This window comes from Bombina bombina, chromosome 10 (genome assembly GCF_027579735.1).
Source record: "Bombina bombina isolate aBomBom1 chromosome 10, aBomBom1.pri, whole genome shotgun sequence".
NCBI classification, from domain to species: Eukaryota; Metazoa; Chordata; class Amphibia; order Anura; family Bombinatoridae; genus Bombina; species Bombina bombina.
Window position 1 is genome coordinate 40,573,567 of NC_069508.1, and position 16,257 is coordinate 40,589,823.

General features: G+C 37.0%; 1 protein-coding gene across 1 annotated transcript in view; it reads left to right on the forward strand.

The window, feature by feature from the left end:
• The window catches only part of GLMN (glomulin, FKBP associated protein), a 71,955-nt gene that overhangs the window by 33,502 nt on the left and 22,196 nt on the right, over nucleotides 1-16,257 (forward strand). The window contains exons 15-16 of the mRNA XM_053694002.1: nucleotides 1,847-1,956; nucleotides 13,996-14,059. Coding sequence (XP_053549977.1) covers nucleotides 1,847-1,956; nucleotides 13,996-14,059 — 174 coding nt within the window. The remainder of the gene's footprint in view (nucleotides 1-1,846; nucleotides 1,957-13,995; nucleotides 14,060-16,257) is intronic.

Sequence of the window (16,257 nt, forward strand, 5' to 3'; positions counted from 1 at the left end):
CTGTGTTTTCTGGAGCGCGCGAGGGGGAGGGGGGTAGAGGGGTAGGGTATTGAGGGGGCCTAAGTACCCAAGATGGCGGCCAATAGGTCGAGGTTGGAGGCTTAGAGAGCTGTTTGGGGGGGGTCAGGGAGGTTGGGGGGTAATGGGGGATCCTACACTAAAGATAAAATATAAAAAAAATCTTTAAAAAAAAAAACAACAAAAAAAAACTTTATTTTTATACTGGCTGACTTTCTGCCAGTAATTAAGATGGTGGTGACAATTGTGAAGTGGGGGAAGGAAGAGTGCTGTTTGAGAGGGATCAGGGGGTAAGATGGTACAGGTGGGAGGCTGATTTCTCTACTAAAGCTAAAATGAACCCTTCAAGCTACCTAATTAACCCCTTCACTGCTGGGCATAATACAAGTGTGGTGCGCAGCGGAATTTAGCTGCCTTCTAATTACCAAAAAGTAATGCTAAAGCCATAAATGTCTATTTCTGAACAAAGGGGATCCTAGAGAAGAATTTACAACCATTTGTGCCATAATTGCACAAGCTGTTTGTAAATAATTTCAGTGAGAAACCTAAAGTTTGTGAAAAAAAAATTTTTTATTTGATCGCATTTGGCGGTGAAATGGTGGCATGAAATATACCAAAATAGGCCTAGATCAATACTTTGGGTTGTCTACTAAAAAAAAATATATATACATGTCAAGTGTTATTCAGGGATTCCTGACAGATATCAGTGTTCCAATGTAACTAGCGCTAATTTTGGGAAAAAATGGTTTGGAAATAGCAAAGTGCTACTTGTATTTATTGCCCTATAACTTGCAAAGAACACATAAACATTGGGTATTTCTAAACTCAGGACAAAATTTAGAAACTATTTAGCATGGGTGTTTTTTGGTGGTTGTAGATGTGTAACAGAAAGTGTTCTTTTTTTTTTCAATTTTTTCATCATATTTTATTTAAAAAAAAATATAGTAAATTATATGATATGATGAAAATAATGTTATCTTTAGAAAGTCAATTTGATGGCGAGAAAACCGGTATATAATATGTGTGGTACAGTAAATGAGTAAGAGGAAAATTACAGCTAAACACAAACTCTGCAGAAATGTAAAAATAGCCCTGGTCCTTAAGGGTAAGAAATTTTAAAAATGTTTTGGTCACTAAGGGGTTAATGATCAATCAATACGATTTATTGCACATCATATCAGTGAGAAAATACTTTCTAAACACTGAATGAACTGGACATTTTTAATATTTGAGTTAACATTTCAACAAGAATCCTTGTGTAGTAATACTCATTAAATATAAACACATAGGTTTTATATGTTTTAAGTTTCATATTAAAGTGTATATATATATTCTTTGTATTATGTCTAATTATATACAGCTTGTTTGACACTCGAATAGAGTGGTGCGCACACTGCTCATTGATTATCTGTATTCATTTTCTAGAGTGTGAAGTTTCCTTTGATAATGTGCTGCATAAAGTTGTTTAACTATTTCCTAGCGCAAGATTCTTGACTCAACACTTCCATATAGACAGCTAAAGACATGTGCACGCTTCCGAGTTCCTATCATCCTGCCTAGCTTTAGTCTTCAATAAACGATACCAAGAACACAAAGCAAATTAGAGTAGAAGTAAATTAGAAAGTTGTTTAAAATCACATGGTCTATCTGAATCATGAAAGTTTAATTTTAACTTTACTGTCTCTTTAAATTATAAATATTTTTTTTGTTTTTAATATTCTTTAGATTTGAATCATTTGGCTAAATTTGACGTTTTATGAAATAATTACTTTGTTTAAGCTTTTTGTTTGTAAGTATGTTCAACACTCCATGATCTTTATATTTGTAGGAGGAATCCAGTAACAAATGGTTTTTAGGACCTCGTTTGATTCCACTTCTTCACATGGTGTTCTCACTTCCTCAAGGGGCAGAAACGGATCTACTTCAAAACTCTGACAAGTAAGAGTGGGGGTGTGAGAAAACGGATATTACAGCTGCAACATCTAGAAATGGCGTTTAGCAATAGTGCTCTTTACATGTTTGTTTTTATTTCATACTCACATTTTCTTTCATGTAATTGGCAGAGTCCATGAGCTAGTGACGTATGGGATATACATTCCTACCAGAATGCCTATAAATACACCTCCCACCACACCCACAACTCAGTTTTACAAACTTTGCCTCCTATCTGAAGACTTTATATTGTTTTGTAAGAGTCTCAACTTTCAAGTTGGCGACTATAAGGACTATTATGCCTTTTGTTTACCTTAGCCACTTTGATGGAAAGGATTGCAAGCTGCACAAAAGATGGATGATTAAAAAATGACAATTTATTGGTTACAATTTAAAAATGTTAAGCACACATCACAGTGGTTCACCCAAGCACACAGGAGAGGCTGCTCTCCGACGCGTTTCCTGCTACAAAAAGCACTTCATCAGGGATAGCAGCTGATTCCCTGTACTGCCATTTATACCGGTAAATGCGATTTAACTCTTTCGGCACTTTTACACATTTTTATATATCACAGAAACATGTGATATATTATGAATAGATGAATATCAATTTAATTTTAGTGTCAGAAGGGCCACATTAATACCGGACTAAATGGCATATATTTATACTCAATTTAAGAACATAGGTAATAGAAATAACAAAAAAAATAAAGAATAAAAACAATGTTGTACTATTCTAGATGTTAAATAAAGAGAAAAGATGGCATAATACACATTCAGGGTAAACTTATTTAGTAGATATAAAAGAGATGAATATTTATATATACCATGAGAAAGTGATTCAGCAACCTAGATGTGGATTGTTATTAATTGCATATGAATTTTTAATATTTATTATTCTTATTATTTTGTCCTACTTAATGCAAATATAACAAAATAACAAGGTTTTTATGTATCTTGTTATACATGTATTCATATATTGGCTTCCTATATATATTAACTGTAAAGTTCTGTATACCCCACTAGTTACATATAAGGTTATTTAGTACTAAATTAAAGGGTAGTTATTGAAAACCTGGTTCGACATAATTATATCTATATACCTGTGTATAGTTTAAGGTCCCAAATTTTATTCATTCCTTTGGGGTCGCCAGTTTCCAATTTAAAAATCCAGAAGGCTTCTTTTTTATTTAATTTAGCTAGCCTATCCCCTCCTGTATTAAGTTTGGGAATCCTATCTATTACTTGGAATTGAAAATATGACAGAATTTGTGCAAGCATAGCTTTAGTATATGAATGGCCTACTCGATGTCTCGCAAAATGCCTGGCTACCGGTGTTTTAGGGTCTAAAGCTTCCAATGACAGGAGATGTTCTCGTATACGATCCTTTATGGGTCTTATAGTTCTTCCTGTGTACTGACAGCCACACAATTTGCAGGAGATCAAGTAGACCACATAGTCAGACTGGCAAGTAAAATGTCTGTAAATTCTGAATTCACATTTAGTAGTGTGAGACACAAAAAATTCGCCTGGTTTCACATATTGACAAGACTTGCAAGGTTTGACTCCACACTTAAAGGTTCCATTCTCAGGTTTCAGCCAACTTTCTGTCCTAGGCATAGATAATATACCTGATTCTGAAAAGTTCCTATTTACATATTGACTCAACGTCTTAGCCCGCCTAGAGACAAATCTGACCCCATTAGTTGAAATATTAGTTAGTGTAGGTTCTTTCTCCAAAATGGGAAGATATCTTTTGACTATGTTACATATTTTGTTATATTGTTGGCTATATTGTGTAGAGAATACAATAGTCTCCTCTGAGTTCTTAGTTCTAGATTTATGTTTGTCCTGGAGTAATTCATTCCTATCCATTTGTCTTACATTCTCCTGTGTGGTAATTAAGAGATTCTTGTTATATCCTCTCTTCACTAGACGTGCTTTTAGAAGGTTTGCATGTTTGTCATAGTCTCTAATATCGCTACAATTCCTGCGTAACCTCATGAATTGGCCTTTAGGGATGGCCATTTTTAAATGTTTAGGATGGTTAGACTCAGCTCTTAAGATGGTGTTTCCGGCTATTTTCTTTCTGTATGCCTCCATAGCTACTGTTTGACCCTCTTCCTCTATTTTAATCGTTAGATCAAGAAAGCTGATGCTTTCTTTACTCCAACTATAGGTAAATTTGAGATTCATGCTATTATCGTTTAATGTTTCCACAAATTGATCAATAAGTGACACATCCCCTTCCCAGACTATCAACACGTCATCGATAAATCTAGTATAAAATTTTATGTTGTCCTTAAAGTTATTAAGGTCACCAAAAATCTTGAACAATTCAAAGTAACTAAGGTATATGTTAGCGTATGAGGGGGCGAATTTCGCCCCCATAGCTGTACCCCTATGCTGTAAGTACATTTTACCTTCAAAAACAAAATAATTATGGGTTAATAGATAGCCAACAACATCGACCAGATAGCTAATGAAGATGATATCGTAGTTTGTATAAAACTTTAATGTTTCTTCCAAGGCTAATAAGCCTTGTCTATGTGGAATACAGGAATACAATGAAACCACGTCTATGGTGAGAAAAAGACATGAATCATTTAGTTTTAGGCCTTCTAATTTTCTGAGTAAATGTTTTGTGTCGCGTAAATAGCCTGGCATGTTTGTTACAATGGGCTGCAGAAACTCATCTACCCATGCCCCTAATTTTTCACCTAGTGTACCAATTGTGGAAATGATGGGTCTGCCTGGTGGCTTAGAGGGATTCTTATGGATTTTTGGTAAGTGTTTAAAGGTAGAGATAACAGGAAATTTTACTAGCAATGCCTCTGCAGTTTTTTCATTTAGAATACCTAATCTGGTCCCCTCCTCTAGAATAGTCTCTAATTCTTTAACAAATTTTATGGTGGGATTGTACGTGAGTAGTTTGTAGGTGTCATTATCATTTAATTGATTTAGGGCCTCTATTTCATAGGAGATCCTATCTTGGACTACTATTGACCCACCCTTATCTGAATTGGTAATAACCAAGTTTTTGTTTAATTTTAAATCTTGTAGAGCCCTCCACTCTGTTCCTGATAGATTATTAGTCCTTCTTGTATTTTGATGTTTCTCTCTTTCACAGTCATAGAGTTTAGTTAGTTCCTGTTCAACAATTGTATGGAACAATTCTATATTATCACCTCTAGACTGTGAAGGGTAGAAATATTTGTTAGTGTATCTGATGTTACTCTTAGGAATTATATGTTGTATTTCTCCACATCTAGTACTCTCTTTATGTAAAGTAGCTAGACTGGTTAGATCACATAATTCTCCAAAATTCATGTATTCAATATCACTAGATAAGATGTTACCACTACACAAATTTACTACATCATTGTCTGGCAGGGGAGCCTGCTCACTAATATTTATTTCAGAAAAGTGTTTCTTTAAAGTTACTTTTCTCATGAATTTGTTTAAATCCAGGAGAGCATCAAACAAATCAAAGTCATTAGTGGGCGCAAACCCAAGTCCTTTCGCTAAGACTTTTTGTTGTTCATCTGTCAGAGGTGTACTTGAAAGATTAATCACATTCTTCCCCTCTGGTTCTTCCCGTTTTTTGACCCTCTGTTGGCTCTGCTTGGGTATCTTGGTGTAGATGTACTTGGATCTGCTCCTGTATTTTTACCCACCAATGTAGAAGAGTCCTGTTTTACCAATTCAGAAAAGGATTTTCGCTTTGTATTCTCCTTGGGTCTTGCTCCCAGCCCCTTGCTTTGTTGTTGGATCGTAGTTGTTACTTCATCATTATCCATTATATTAGGTCCATCCTGGGTTGTTCCCTGTTCTGACTCTGAAGCAGTTGATTGGTCTCCAACCATACTTAGGGAGCCTTCTGTGCTTACACTGCTTTCACTGAAAGTGACTCTGCCTTTTTCTTGGCTCTGTTTTTTGTTATTATTTCTAAATCTTTTTCTCCTTCCCTTCTTTTTTTCTTCAGAAGTGCCCTTGCTACTCGTATTCCAACTATAGACTATATTCAATTCATAGTCCTTGCAGTCACGTTGATATTTGCCAATCTTTCTATCCATAATTTCTTTATCCAGTTTCTCCATTGTTTCATTAAATTGTTTGTCAAATGCTTCAAATCTTGTGTCTTGTTTGGTTAATTCTATTTTCTCCTGCAGGTTAGTAAGTTCTGTAAGTACTGTTTCTCTTTCTCCTTTCTTTTTATTAAGTAGTTTACCCATAAGTATCAATGAGCATTTGGTGAGTGTCTCATTCCAATCTTCCATGAATGTTATATCCTCTCTTTCATTAGCTGGATACTTTTTCATCCTTAATCCTCTTGGGACTTTGTTTTCATTGATATATAGTTGCAGGAATTCTATTTCCCACCAAAGTCGCAACTCTTTGATACTTAGTTTCTCTTTATTAGCAAAAAGATGTACAATTTCATCCTGTGTGCTTTCCTGGGTGGTTGTGCTTTTAATCAGGTTCTCCATCTTAGTGCGTCTCAGTGCAATATTACCGTATGCCATTTTGTTTCTGTTTACACCAGTGTGTTAAAGCTAACGTGTTAGAATAAAGTCTCTGGTGTCTATGTTGGAATATAAAGGAAATTAAATCCAATAAGTCAGCATCAACATTCATACAAAAATTCCACAATACACCATTATCGGCAATACGGTATTGATCTCTAGATTCACTCTGAGTGATATTAATGTGCAAGCGTACAGTGATTCTCAATAATGTGTATATATGCTGTGTGCATAGGAAAATATAAATGACTTCACTTTCAACTCTTGATTCGTATCGGATCCAGGTATACACAATGTAAGTGACGTTTCAGTAGAAAAGATTTTCAAGATGTAAGTGAACAAACAGAGCATATATAACAACCGGTATAACTTCACTGTTATGTTAATTCACAGGTACAGTCTATCCACAAAGCTCAAATTTGCTCTTCATACAGTTCAAACACTTTACCCCCACACCGGACAATACCTTATAACTTCAGACTATTCGTCCTGTCGGTCCTACTCAATGCAGGGAGGGGGAGCGTGATGCTGGCAGGCTCTGTTACTCTCCTTGTGTTTAGGAACGCTGTACGCACCTGGTGTTCAGCTCGATTGATTGCACGTTTACCAGCAGCACTAACACTTGCACTATCACCTCAGAGACTAGGCAGGATGCACAATCCTTTCAATACAGCGATTTCCCAACGCTGAAATAACGAACAACTTAGCCACTTTGATGGAAAGGATTGCAAGCTGCACAAAAGATGGATGATTAAAAAATGACAATTTATTGGTTACAATAAACGATAATAGCATGAATCTCAAATTTACCTATAGTTGGAGTAAAGAAAGCATCAGCTTTCTTGATCTAACGATTAAAATAGAGGAAGAGGGTCAAACAGTAGCTATGGAGGCATACAGAAAGAAAATAGCCGGAAACACCATCTTAAGAGCTGAGTCTAACCATCCTAAACATTTAAAAATGGCCATCCCTAAAGGCCAATTCATGAGGTTACGCAGGAATTGTAGCGATATTAGAGACTATGACAAACATGCAAACCTTCTAAAAGCACGTCTAGTGAAGAGAGGATATAACAAGAATCTCTTAATTACCACACAGGAGAATGTAAGACAAATGGATAGGAATGAATTACTCCAGGACAAACATAAATCTAGAACTAAGAACTCAGAGGAGACTATTGTATTCTCTACACAATATAGCCAACAAAATATGTAACATAGTCAAAAGATATCTTCCCATTTTGGAGAAAGAACCTACACTAACTAATATTTCAACTAATGGGGTCAGATTTGTCTCTAGGCGGGCTAAGACGTTGAGTCAATATGTAAATAGGAACTTTTCAGAATCAGGTATATTATCTATGCCTAGGACAGAAAGTTGGCTGAAACCTGAGAATGGAACCTTTAAGTGTGGAGTCAAACCTTGCAAGTCTTGTCAATATGTGAAACCAGGCGAATTTTTTGTGTCTCACACTATTAAATGTGAATTCAGAATTTACAGACATTTTACTTGCCAGTCTGACTATGTGGTCTACTTGATCTCCTGCAAATTGTGTGGCTGTCAGTACACAGGAAGAACTATAAGACCCATAAAGGATCGTATACGAGAACATCTCCTGTCATTGGAAGCTTTAGACCCTAAAACACCGGTAGCCAGGCATTTTGCGAGACATCGAGTAGGCCATTCATATACTAAAGCTATGCTTGCACAAATTCTGTCATATTTTCAATTCCAAGTAATAGATAGGATTCCCAAACTTAATACAGGAGGGGATAGGCTAGCTAAATTAAATAAAAAAGAAGCCTTCTGGATTTTTAAATTGGAAACTGGCGACCCCAAAGGAATGAATAAAATTTGGGACCTTAAACTATACACAGGTATATAGATATAATTATGTCGAACCAAGTTTTCAATAACTACCCTTTAATTTAGTACTAAATAACCTTATATGTAACTAGTGGGGTATACAGAACTTTACAGTTAATATATATAGGAAGCCAATATATGAATACATGTATAACAAGATACATAAAAACCTTGTTATTTTGTTATATTTGCATTAAGTAGGACAAAATAATAAGAATAATAAATATTAAAAATTCATATGCAATTAATAACAATCCACATCTAGGTTGCTGAATCACTTTCTCATGGTATATATAAATATTCATCTCTTTTATATCTACTAAATAAGTTTACCCTGAATGTGTATTATGCCATCTTTTCTCTTTATTTAACATCTAGAATAGTACAACATTGTTTTTATTCTTTATTTTTTTTGTTATTTCTATTACCTATGTTCTTAAATTGAGTATAAATATATGCCATTTAGTCCGGTATTAATGTGGCCCTTCTGACACTAAAATTAAATTGATATTCATCTATTCATAATATATCACATGTTTCTGTGATATATAAAAATGTGTAAAAGTGCCGAAAGAGTTAAATCGCATTTACCGGTATAAATGGCAGTACAGGGAATCAGCTGCTATCCCTGATGAAGTGCTTTTTGTAGCAGGAAACGCGTCGGAGAGCAGCCTCTCCTGTGTGCTTGGGTGAACCACTGTGATGTGTGCTTAACATTTTTAAATTGTAACCAATAAATTGTCATTTTTTAATCATCCATCTTTTGTGCAGCTTGCAATCCTTTCCATCAAAGTGGCTAAGTTGTTCGTTATTTCAGCGTTGGGAAATCGCTGTATTGAAAGGATTGTGCATCCTGCCTAGTCTCTGAGGTGATAGTGCAAGTGTTAGTGCTGCTGGTAAACGTGCAATCAATCGAGCTGAACACCAGGTGCGTACAGCGTTCCTAAACACAAGGAGAGTAACAGAGCCTGCCAGCATCACGCTCCCCCTCCCTGCATTGAGTAGGACCGACAGGACGAATAGTCTGAAGTTATAAGGTATTGTCCGGTGTGGGGGTAAAGTGTTTGAACTGTATGAAGAGCAAATTTGAGCTTTGTGGATAGACTGTACCTGTGAATTAACATAACAGTGAAGTTATACCGGTTGTTATATATGCTCTGTTTGTTCACTTACATCTTGAAAATCTTTTCTACTGAAACGTCACTTACATTGTGTATACCTGGATCCGATACGAATCAAGAGTTGAAAGTGAAGTCATTTATATTTTCCTATGCACACAGCATATATACACATTATTGAGAATCACTGTACGCTTGCACATTAATATCACTCAGAGTGAATCTAGAGATCAATACCGTATTGCCGATAATGGTGTATTGTGGAATTTTTGTATGAATGTTGATGCTGACTTATTGCCTTTTGTTTAGCAAGGTCATTTCATGTCCACTCAATTATACAGAACGTTCATCCTCCTATTTCATTCCATTCAGACCACTTTTGGTTCTGAGATTCTCTTTTTTTAGATAAGCTTTATCAATTTGTCGCTTTTCAATTTGGTCTAGCGACAGCTTTATGAATCTTTTCAAAAGGTTCTGTGTGCCCTTCTTTCTGTAATAAGACAGTAGGGTATTGTGATGTTTCCTTATTTGGATGGTATCTTGGTATTAGAGTTGCGTGATTCCTCAGACAAGGGTCACCTCTTTTTGGGTTTCTAGATGGACTCTGTGTTCATGACTTTGTCTTTATCGCACAAAAGTCAATTGTATTTGGCGTTAGCCTGTCTAACTTACAGTCTAGAACATTCTTTTTAGTGGCTATGTGCATGGAAGTTTTAGGTCTCATAACTGCAGCTTCGGACGTAGTTCCCTTTGCTTGTTTTTCATCTGAGACCTCTTTTGCTTTGCATACTGATTCAATGGTGCAGACATTTTTTTTCAGATATCACAGTTGATATTTTTAAATTCCAACACTGAACTCTCTCTGATTTGGTGATTAGACTATCATCGTTTTATTCAGAGGGCCTCCTTTTGTTCGTCCTTCCTGGACTGTATTCTTAATGGATGCAAGTCTTACAGGTTGGGGAGCTGTCTGAGGGTCTCTGACAGCAAAGGGGTTTGGAAACTTCAAGAGGCGAGGTTTCCAATCAATATTTTAGAACTTGGTGCTATTTTCAGAACTCTTTCAGGTTTGGCCTCTTTTAGGAGAAAACTTTCATTTTTGCTTTCAGACAATATCACAACTGTGGCATATGTCAATCATCAAATAGGGACTTGCAGTTCCTTAGCAATTAAGAAGTATCTTGAATACGTTCTTAGGTGGAATTCATCTTCTGTCTAATATCTACGATTTATATCTCAGGTTTAGACATTTGGGAAATGGGTTATCTCAGCCGTCAGTCTTTTACATCCGGGAGAGTGGTATCTCTATACAGATGTGTCTTCTTAATTTCCCAGGTACCTTTTCAGGTCCAGGGATTCTCAGACTGAAATGGTGGATGTATTAGCAGTGTCTTGGTTTTGCAACCTGGCTACATATTTCCGCCTCTTTTTTTTTTGTTCCAAAGGTGTTCTTCAAGATCATATTGGAACAATATCATGTGTTTCTGATAGCATCAGCATGGCCTCACAGGTTTGGTATGTGGATCTTGTCCAGATGTCCAGTTTACCATCCTTGGTCATTTTTTCTTTTGCCAGCCCTCTTGTTTCAGGGGCCTTTTTTTCCATCGGGATCACAAATGACTAATTTAAAGGTATGGAAACTGATTAGTGTTTAGTTATAGAGGTTTCTCTTACTCAGTTTTTATCACTATGTTGCAGGCTGTTTCAAGGAACATGTATTATCAGGTTTGGAAAACCTATATTTTATGGTGTTCTTCTCATAAATTCTCTTGGCATTCTTTTAGAATTCCTAGGATTTTTCAGTTTCTTCAGGATGATTTTGATAAGTTTGTCTGCAAATATTTTGAAGGGACAAGAATCTGCTCTTTCTGTTTTATTTCCCAGAAAGATTGTTTAAACTTCCTGATATTCACTGTTTTGTTCAGGCTTTTGGTTTGTATCAAGCCTGTTAATTTATTTACTCTCCTTTTTGGAGTCTTAATTTGGTTCAAGGATTTTGCAGGCTCTTTCATTTGAGCCTATATTTTCTTTAAAGATTATCTACTTTCTTGGAAAGTGTTGTTTCTTTTGGCTACCTCTTCTGCTAGAAGACTTTCTGATTTATCAGCTCTCTCTTCTGTGTCTCCTTATCTGATTTTTTTCATCTAGAATAAGTTGTTTTGTGGACTTCTTTTTTTCCTAAGGTTGTGAATTTGAACATTAGTAGAGAAATTGTTGTTCCTTCTTTGAATTCTAATCCTAAAGAATTCTTTGAGCGTTCTTTACATCCTTTGGATGTGGTAAGAGCTTTGTAATTCTATATCAAGGTTATTAGGATTTCAGAAGACTTCTAGTCTATTTGTTGTTTTCTGGTTTCAGAAAAGGTTAGAAAGCCTCTGCCATTTCTTTGGCATCCTTGTTAAGCTTTTGTTTTTTAAGGATTATTTGGAGGCAGGGCAGGTTCCGCCTCAGAGATTTACAACTTCTGCTAAGTTCAGTCGCCATTTCTTGGGCTTTTTCAGAATGAAGCTTTGGATGATCAAATTTGCAAAGCAGTATTTTGGTCTTCTTTGCATACTTTTGTTTTACCATCTTAATGTATTTTGCTTCTTCTGAAGCAGTCTTTGGTAGAAAAGTTCTTCAGACAGCTGTTTCAGTTTGATTCTACTACTTATTGTGTGGATTTAATTTCTCAGTGAAAATAGCTGTTATTTTATCCCTCCCTTTCTAGTGACTCTTCTGTGGTCTTCCACATCTTGGGTATTTCTATCCCATACGTCACTAGCTCATGGACTCTTGCCAATTACATGAAAGAAAACATAATTTATGTAAGAACTTACCTGATAAATTAATTTCTTTCATATTGGCAAGAGTCCATGAGGCCCACCCTTTTTATGGTGGTTATGTTTTTTTGTATAAAAGCACAATTATTTTTCAGGTTCCTCTTTTTGTATGCTTTTCTACTCCTTATTTTTATCACCCCACTACTTGGTTATTCGTTAAACTGAGTTGTGGGTGTGGTGGGAGGTGTATTTATAGGCATTTTGAGGTTTGGGAAACTTTGCCCCCTCCTGGTAAGAATATATATCCCATACGTCACTAGCTCATGGACTCTTGCCAATATAAAAGAAATTAATTTATCAGGTAAGTTCTTACATAAATTATGTTATTGTGATTGTAAGTTACAGTAATTTCATCTTCTTAAACAGGATTGCGATCAGGGGCTCCATGTACTAAGCAACGAAAGCTGCTCTGGAGCCCTTGTGAGACAGGTTCGCATATGCGAGCCTGCGTCCCGCCATGTAAGAAGCAGTGGTCATAAGACCGCTGATTCTTACACTCTACGCCACCTCTGAGGTGGCGAGGAGAAATCGGAGAGCTTGCTCTCGGTGATTGACAGTCCCTTCTCTCACGCGAGATAAGGGGCAGGCTTTACACGCTCACTTGTAGAGCATGTAATGATACATACGAGCAGCAGATCCTGTTTGTCCGCTGCTCTACATATCGAAGGCGCTTGTCCGCTCACCTTGTAGTACACAGTGGACCAGGGATTTAACAGTTTGCCATTTCATCTTGTTTATTGGTGACCAAGATCTTTTGCATATCTGCAATTTACAATATCTAGAACCTCTCCTTACATTGCCAAAAAGGCAAACCTCATACTTTACAGTGAGGTTTGGAACTGCTGAAAACTTGTCACTTGGCCGTTTCATGATTTACAGTATGAAAGCTGTTAAAGGGACAATGTACCATAAAATATTTTTTCTCTTAATGTTTTTCCAATAACTAGAATGTATGAGAAACTGAAGGATAACCTAAATTTGAATTATTTGTAAGAAAAAAATAAAAATCCTAAACCCATATTACTTATTCATTTGTGAGCCTATCAAGCCTGCTTAAAGTGACACTAAACCCATATGTTTTCTTTCATGATTTAGATAGAGCATGCAAATTTAAGCAACTTTCTAATTTACTCCTATTATTTATTTTTCTTTGTTCTCTTGCTATCTTTATTTAAAAAGCAGAATGTGATGCATAGAAGCCGGACCATTTTTGGTTGAGAACCTGGATTATGCTTGTTTATTGGTGGGTAAATGTCGGCCTCCAATAAGCAAGCGCTATCCGTGGTGCTGAACCTAAAATGGGCTGACTGCTAAGATTTACATTCCTGCCTTTAAAATAAAGATAGCAAGAGAACATAGAAAAATTGATAATAGGAGTACATTAGAAAGTTGCTTAAAATGTCATGCTCTGTCTGAATCATGAAAGAGAGAAAAAATATGGGTTTAGTGTCCCTTTAAAGGTAAAAATGGATTTAATCCCAATATTGTGTATCAACATTGTCCACTACTTGCAAAATATGCACAGCCTGAGAATGTTTGCTGAAGTTTAAAATTAGCCAATTGGAGTTCTCAGCCTCATTTAGAAATAACAGACCGCCCCCAAGGAGTTTACAATATATTTGTTGATTCTACTTTTATTAAATGTAGTGCGCTTTGTGGATTTTAATGAAATATATTCACTAATTATTCAATTATTTTCTGACTTTTTTTAGAATAATGGCTTCACTGAATCTGCTGAGGTATTTGATTATCAAAGACAATGATGCAGAGAATAAAGTAAGTGGTTACAACTTGCTTTAGTTATGGATTCTTACATCTTTCTCCTTTCTCACTTTCTTCTCTTCCACTTTGTCCCCCTCTACCATATGAACATCTTCTCATCAGTAATGTCACTGAGTGGATAAAAGTTTTAGGAACCTTGTTTTGATGGTTAGCAAATATGATCTCCCCTTGTACAAAAATCTATTATTTGCTTCCAGGATTTCCAGCAACTTTTCACCAATAAGTAGCTGCATAGCAGGTGGTTAAACACAGCTATAGACAGTGGTTTTGCACTGTGATATCTAGCCCAAATCTTGTCTAGCCAAAAATGATCTATGGATATCATAGGTGAACTGAGGAATGTCACAATCTTTATCTAAACAAATGCGCAGGAATGACGGTGCAAGGTCTTACTCATTACAGCACGGAGAGCAAGGTCTTACTCACTCATTACAGCAAGGAGAGCAAGGTCTTACTCATTCATTACAGCAAGGAGAGCGCAAGGTCTTACTCATTACAGCAAGGAGAGCAAGGCCTTACTCTTTACAGCAAAAGGAGCAAGGTCTTACTGATTACAGCAAGGAGAGCAAGGTCTTACTGATTACAGCAAGGAGAGCAAGGTCTTACTGATTACAGCAAGGAGAGCAAGGTCTTACTGATTACAGCAAGAAGAGCAAGGTCTTCTTCATTCATTACAGCAAGGAGAGCAAGGTCTTCTTCATTCATTACAGCAAGGAGAGCAAGGTCTTACTCGCTCATTACAGCAAAATGAGCAAGATCTCACTCATTACAACAAAAGGAGCAAGGTCTTACTCATTACAGCAAAAGGAGCAAAGTCTTACTCATTACAGCAGGGAGAGCAAGGTCATACTCGCTCATTACAGCAGGGAGAGCAAGGTCATACTCGCTCATTACAGCAGGGAGAGCAAGGTCATACTCGCTCATTACAGCAGGGAGAGCAAGTTCATACTCGCTCATTACAGCAGGGAGAGCAAGGTCTTACTTGCTCATTAGTGCATTGAGAGCAAGGTCATTCTAGCTCATTACAGCAAGGAGAGCAAGGTCTTACTTGCTCATTACAGCAAGAAGAGCAAGGCCTTACTCATTACAGCAAGGAGAGCAAGGTCTTTCTCACTCATTACAGCAAGGGGAGCAAGGTCTTACTCACTCATTACAGCAAGGGGAGCTAGGTCTTACTCATTAATTACAGCAAGGAGAGCTAGGTCTTACTCATTACAGCAAGGAGCGCAAGGTCTTACTCACTCATTACAGCAAGGAGAGCAACGCTCATTACAGCAGGGAGAGCAAGGTCTTACTCATTACAGCAAGGAGAGCAAGGTCTTACTCATTACAGCAAGGAGAGCAAGGTCTTACTCATTACAGCAAGGAGAGCAAGGTCTTACTCACTCATTACAGCAAGGAGAGCAAGGTCTTACTCACTCATTACAGCAAGGGGAGCAAGGTCTTGTTTATTACAGCAAGGAGAGCAATGTCTTGTTTATTACAGCAAGGAGAGCAATGTCTTACTCATTACAGCAAGGAGAGCAAGGTCTTACTCATTACAGCAAGGAGAGCAAGGTCTTACTCATTACAGCAAGGAGAGCAATGTCTTACTCATTACAGCAAGGAGAGCAATGTCTTACTCATTACAGCAAGGTCTTACTCACTCATTACAGCAAGGAGAGCAAGGTCTTACTCACTCATTACAGCAAGGAGAGCAAGGTCTTACTCACTCATTACAGCAAGGAGAGCAAGGTCTTACTCGCTCATTACAGCAAGGAGAGCAAGGTCTTACTCTCTCATTACATCAATGAGAGCAAGGTCTTACTCGCTCATTATAGTAGGGAGAGTACAGTCTTACTCGCTCATTACAGCAAGGAGAGCAAGGTCTTACTCATTACAGCAAGGAGAGCAAGGTCTTACTCATTACAGCAAGGAGAGCAAGGTCTTACTCATTACAGCAGGGAGAGTACGGTCTTACTCGCTCATTACAGCAAGGTCTTACTCGCTCATTACAGCAAGGAGAGCAAGGTCTTACTCATTACAGCAAGGTCTTACTCACTCATTACAGCAAGGAGAGCAACGCTTATTACAGCAAGGAGAGCAAGGTCTTACTCATTACAGCAAGGTCTTACTCATTACAGCACGGAGAGCAAGGTCTTACTCATTACAGCACGGAGAGCAAGGTCTTACTCATTACAGCAAGGAGAGCA